At 44.1% G+C, this 6,301-nt stretch overlaps 1 protein-coding gene across 1 annotated transcript; it reads right to left on the bottom strand.

Annotated features, from left to right (window-relative positions):
• Window positions 1-327: 327 nt before the first annotated feature.
• On the bottom strand, window positions 328-1,335 carry LOC147615884 (cyanamide hydratase DDI2-like). Its single transcript, XM_086778502.1, has one exon. The coding sequence runs from the start codon at window positions 1,189-1,191 to the stop codon at window positions 466-468; it is 726 nt and encodes a 241-aa protein (XP_086634628.1). The 5' UTR covers window positions 1,192-1,335; the 3' UTR covers window positions 328-465.
• Between the last annotated feature and the right edge of the window lie 4,966 nt (window positions 1,336-6,301).

The following is a 6,301-nucleotide window of genomic DNA, read 5'->3' as shown; positions in this document are numbered from 1 at the left end:
CAAATGATGACCAAGCGTAAAAAATGATAGCTTAGATAAACCAAGGGAATAGAATAAACCAAGTGAATAGAATATAAATGAACCAAGTGACTAGAATATGGACACTCCGAATAGAATATAAATAAACCAAGTGCCTTCTTGTCGGCTCCGCCCGCCATCGCCGAGGCATCCCCCAGGCGCTGCATCACCCCGCCTCCATCGCAAACAAGACCTTCCTAATCGCGGCGCCCTGCTTTGATGGAGACGGAGAAACATGAGCTTGTTTGTGGGGGACGTAGGGATTATGGGGGATCAACATTTCAAACCTCACTGCAGGCAGCAAAATTATGAAAGAAACGATCCATTTATTCATGCAAATTTTTACAACTGTACAACAGATGATCAATTGTTTCATCAGAAGCCATCCTAAATTAGCTCGCCGTCTGCACACTCGCTGCTGATGGAGCTTTAGCTGATCCGACTTCATTACCAGCCGTCGTAAGCCTTCATGACGGGGTTCTTGCGGATGCTGTCGATTTGGCCGGGCTGAAGGAGAAAAACATCGGTACAGAAGCGCTTCACATGAATCTCTTCCAGAAGAGTGTCAGCGAACACGTTATTAAAGTTTTGTCGAGGGTACTTATGCACGACATCGGAGATGGTGTCGCTGTGGATGAGCCCAGAATAATTGCCGAGCACGTCGAGCTGGGCGCCGAATCGCAGCATCTGGCCCTCCGGCGAGAACCCAGAGCTGGTATAGCTGATATCCGTGTGGCGACAGATAGCCTCCATCACAGTGTCGGCGACGTGTGAAGCCGCCCCAGTCTCCAGCAGGAAAGCCCGGGCGGCCATCCCCCCATAGAACTCGAAGGACATGGCGGCCTCGTGGAAGGCCTTGTGCGTGCACTTGATGTCGTGCAAGATGGCGGCCAGGTAGAACGTCTCGGAATCCCACCCTATATCGGTAAAGACCTCCTTGGCGATGGCCGTCCCGAAGTAGTAAGTGCGCAGGCAGTGTGCAAAGATGGAAGGGTCTTCCTCGTCGTGAGCCCACTTGGTGGCCTTCTCCGTTAACGGATTGCTAGGCAGAGGCAAAGAGGCTAAAGAGATTCGCTTTGGGAGAAACTTGCCATCGGCAGCGGCTTGCAACGCTGCATTCACCTCGTTTTCTATCTTGAAGTAGTCGAACTCCCTCACAATACTACTAGCCATTGCCCCACAATTGAATTAATAAAGATATCTGTACTAAAAACGAGTGATCAAGTTCTGCAAGCTAGGCTACAACTCTGATCTATAAAGATATATGTAGTAAAAAGGAGTGTTCAAGTTCTGCAACCTCACCTATCCACTTGGATTGCTCTTCATTATCTAGTGCCGTGTCTATCCCTCTTACCTATCCACTTGGATTGCTCTTCATTATCTAGTGCCGTGTCTATCCCTCTTACCTATCCACTTTATCCCCCCCCCCCCCAAAAAAAAACCCCACTTGGCTTGCTTTTCATTATCTACATGTTTTCAAACCTTGATGCGGTTTTCGCATTGCGAAAAAACCCGAGGTGTCCATCCCTTGGCTTGCTTTTGACATTTTCAAATCTTGACTCGGTTTTTTCATTGCAAAGAAGCCATCCCTCTCACGTATAAAAAAACCCCCAAAGCTAAGTTGGCTTGCTCTTCGTAAAAAAATTCATAGCAATTGTTTGCTTAGGGTTCTTGAAAGTAATACAAAATCATTGCATAGGCTTTAGATTTCTTAAAGTGTTTCTTAAAGAATACTCACACGTTTCAATGTATAAAAAGTAGGGTAAAGTTTAACTACTCTATTTGTAAGGCTCAAAGGGAAAGGTGAGTCCATCTCACTCTTTTCTCTTGAAAAATAATATATTAAGGAGATATTAAAATCGACTAGTAAAGTCATTTCATTTGCATAAACAATGGGAGATTGGGTTGGTCATCAATATTGTAGCAATGTCAGACAAGAAAAGAGGAATGGACTTAAAAATTCCCAGAGCCCATATTTGCAAAGGAAAGGATAAATATTTAAAGTAACTTCGAGATTGACAAAATAGAAATCCTAGTCTTTGTAAAGTTGTGTGCCTAGGTGAGACAAAAAAGAGGTGGTGATGATAGCGAGAAACGTTGTTTTCCATAGTTTTGCTATGCATAAATGATTACATTGTAATGAAATACCACCTAAATAAAGCTATAATGTATTCAAATAGTATTCTTCTTGATTTAAAGCTGGCTAACACAACGACATTTTTTTGGCATGCCATGAATAGGACTTACAAGTAAAGCACATTAAGATGGGACCACTGGGATTGCTCTTCATTGTCCCACTCACTTATCCATTGGGATTGCTCTTCATTGTCCCACTCACTTATCCACTGGGATTGCTCTTCATTATCTAGTGCCATGTCTATCCCGCTCACCTATCCACTGGGATTTCTCTTCATTATCTAGTGTCGTGTCTATCCCTCTTACCTATCCACTTTCCCTTCACTCGGTTTTCTCATTACAAAGGAGCCAGCTTCATAGAAGAGGTGTCCATCCCTCTTACCTATCCAAACAAAAAGAAAAACCCAATGCTTATCCACACCTTTTTCAAACCTTGTCGTGGTTTTCTCATTGTAAAAAACCTTGGCTTGCTCTTCACTATCTACACATTTTCAAACCTTGACTTGGTTTTCGATACCTTAATAAGAGTCATGCCCAAGGTCGTGCCGTGTGCATCCCTCTCACATGTTCAAAAACCTTTCTAGTGTCACATGTCCATCCTTCTCACCTATCCCAAAAAAAACCCCACTTGGCTTGCTCTTCATTATCTACATGTTTTCAAACCTTGACTCCGTTTTCTCATTGCGAAAAAACCCGAGGTGTCCATCCCTTGGCTTGTGTAACGTACCCATCTTCACTAATAAAGAAATGTTCATGTAATAGATAAATTTATGAGTTTTTATGGTATAAAAAAATTAATGATTTCATTAATTGAGTCATTTCTACTTAGAATCTTCAAATTCTGAGCCCAAATTTGGAATTTGCGCGTGATTTTACTCTAATATAAGATTTTACAGCATCCAAAACAGACACCGAATCAAGCTTATACTCGAATTTCAGTCATTTTAGTTAAAAAGTGACAACCTTTAAACCTTAATAAATGCACGACCGGGTGTCCGATTGATGAATGGTCTGAACCCCAACGATCAGGAGAACCTCCCGGACAAAAAAAAATTCGCCCCCGGGGCGGTCTGACGCGCAAATCAAGGCGGGCATCCTAAATTTGGGTACCCCGTCCCAAAATTTGGTCCGTACACACATACTAGGACGCCTGTACGATGGTCGCCCAAGAACCAAAGGACGGCCGCCCACTGTATGGTCCACACGTACCCTTACGTGGACACCCATGCTGCCCCAGACCAGATAAGATACATGCGTACCACTCCTTTCCCTGGCAACCGGCACCGTACCTTTCCCCTAGACCCATGCAGGCCACTGATCCATAGCCTTTGATGGTACACCATCCTTTCGTCCTTGCTTTGCGCAACGCCCGTACCCTCACCCCTCAGCTATATAAACCCCCGCCGGGATGCTCCACAGGCAGCACGCATTTCTGTGCAGCGTATGCCCTGTTGTACCGCTGTCCGTCCCTGTGTAGTGTACTTGCTGCAGTACAGCCGCCCTTGCAGCCACCCCTCTCTCACACCCCCTCATTTGCCTCTTTTCAGATAAGCCAATTACCCTCCATCCCCCTCTTGTTAGGAGGCAGTGTCCTTAACTCTTCTCCCCCCCGTGTGAATAGACTTCCAGCAGTCCTCACAGCCCTCTCCACGTTTTTGGTCTTACGGACATCTCACAATCCCCCCCATTTGCGTAGACTTTAATAAGGGATTTTTGCCTTTAGAAAAGGTTCATACGCTATAGTCTTTTGCTCATACGGTGAGCAAACGATCTCAGAATTGAGATCCGACTGAAGCGTTTCGACCGCGGCAACGAGCTCCACAAGTCCACATCCAAAATGACCCCATCCTGGAAACGTTAGAATATTACCCCGAGCGGAGCACGCAACAACGAAATTAGGGAAGATGCTCCCGATATGCGGCTCCAACCCTCCCGCTTCAAGCTCCTCAAGAAAATGGTGGCCAGGTTAGCTTGGTTATATTTTTTAAAAAAGCATTTTTTTTCTTATTAGTGCTAATAAATGTGTATCTTTTCCTTTTAAAGTAATAACATAAAATTGTATGAAGTTATGAATTGTGAGATGTTGTATTCAATAAATTGCATTGAAATTGTTATCTTTAAAGAGTGTAGTTTTCCTGGCTTCAACGCTAACTCCGTTCCGTGCTTGTGTAGCCGGGCGGCGTCGTTAGTAAAGCCCGGATTGGCCCAAGGTATCCCTCATACCATTGGGAGAATAAGGTTCGCTGATTGAGGCGAGAGGTTATGATGCTACCTAGTTCTGAGGGCCCAGGCTAGTGCGGTGAATAAGCCAACCCTAGTGTGTAGACATCCCTCTGAGAGGGGCGGGAGGATCGAGCGATGGAGCCTGAGAGGGCGACAGGCCGGCTTGAGTCCTCGCCAGCGGGGTTGACGATGAGGTGTATGGTCCCGTAGGGTTTTGCCCAGCATGTAGAAGGCTGGAAGGCCGAATTCTAGATCATCGACAGAATAAAGGAAAAGAATAAGAGGCCAGTTTGGCTTGTATGGAATTTGATTCATGTATCAACTTTTATATATATATATCTTGTCTTTGGCATGATTGTATTGTGTAAAAAGGCTGTTTTAATAACAAACCTTGTGAAAAGGGCCGTAATTAAGGAACATGTTTATTTATGTCAAACAGTGTGGTAGGATTAATTAGAAAACAAATTGACGCGTGAGTAGGGTGGAAAGTGGGAGGATGGAATCCCCTGATGGTACCATCCTACGGACGGGTGGACCCTATTAGTCGGGTAGCTTTCCAACAGATTAAGTGAAAGCCCTACGCTAGATAATTAGGCTCTTGGGCAACTCTATTCTAGAAGACTAGGTCAGCGGCCGTGCTTTGCATGGATAAGGAAAAAAGCGTTGCCTCTAGAAATCAAGTCAGTAGTTGCCCGATAAATTACCCTATGGGTGATTTGACTTTTAGAAGATCACGCTTCCCCTGTGGGATAGGACTAGGTCTTACGTATGAATCGTATCCTTGAATCTCTACATGGTCAAGGTGTCGATAAATAGGAAATTTTCTCCAAGCTAAGACTTAGTGGACTATCTTAAGTGTTTCCCCTATTTTAGAAGGGGGAACCTTACAATTGGTATCAGAGCCAAGTTTAGCTCCTAGGAATTGCCATTTAAGGACTGTTTTGTAATAAATGTTTTACCTAACATAATGCTAATTAATAAAAATATCTTACTAAAACAAACAAGTTGAATTGATGTTTGAATGATTGTAGGAAGAGGAAGATGCCTACTCGAAGTTTCTAGTTTTCCAATGCATCTTCGAGACTGTTAGTCACTCCTCAAATTTCGAGTTCCGTGACACCATGGTGCAGATACTAGAGAAGATGTCCCTCCCTCATTTCTCTCGTATTGAAAGAGGATGGGGTAGAGATTTCTGGAGTCGTGGGCCGAGATATTTCTTCATCCGAGCAGATCAAATTGGGAACCTCACCACCGACCTTAAGCGGATTCGTTGGATTGAAAAGTTGAAGATGATCCGTTTATTTTGGTTCGTCGGTATCCCCAGGGCCGACACCTCTGTGACTATAGATGGGGTTTGCATACCTCAGGATCGTTGGGTGTATGACAAAGTGATGCAGATCTTACCTGCCGATAGAGTAGCTGTGTTGGGATCTACCCCAATCCAAAGTCTACCACCCTTACCCATCAGTTTTTAGAGTCTTAGAGCGGAACCCCCATATTTCACCTATGTGGACTGCTCTACCCTTATGTCATAGTCAAGCTTAGGAATTTCCCTTGATAGCAAATAAGACTAATTCTATTAGTCTCAGATCTTTGTAATAAAACTCGTCCTTGTAAATATTTGGAAATAAAGTAATTTTAATGTTTTACTCTCTAAAAATAAGCATTGTGCAAATATGAATCTTGTAATCTTAAAATTGTTTTTACAATATGGCCAGGACGATCACCCTCCACTTCCCAATGCGCTTTACACTGATACCCAGGAGAAGAAGCTCCTGCTCAAGCAAATGCAACCTCCCTCCTTTAAAGGAGAAGGTTCAAAGGTTGAGAAGGATGCTGAAGTCTGGATTGAGGCGATGTACGATTATTTCTCTGCCGCCGGTACTGGAGTAGCAAATCAGTCTATGCTTGCACGATTTCGCCT

Source organism: Cibotium barometz, chromosome 39 (genome assembly GCF_041138505.1).
Source record: "Cibotium barometz isolate CiBa-2024 chromosome 39, ASM4113850v1, whole genome shotgun sequence".
NCBI classification, from domain to species: Eukaryota; Viridiplantae; Streptophyta; class Polypodiopsida; order Cyatheales; family Cibotiaceae; genus Cibotium; species Cibotium barometz.
Note: the sequence above shows the minus strand (reverse complement) of the source record. Positions and strands in the feature narration are given on the sequence as shown.

Bases quoted from the DNA above. Each gene is read 5' to 3' on its own strand.
- LOC147615884 (XM_086778502.1), bottom strand. From the start codon at position 1,191: ATGGCTAGTAGTATTGTGAGGGAGTTCGACTACTTCAAGATAGAAAAC.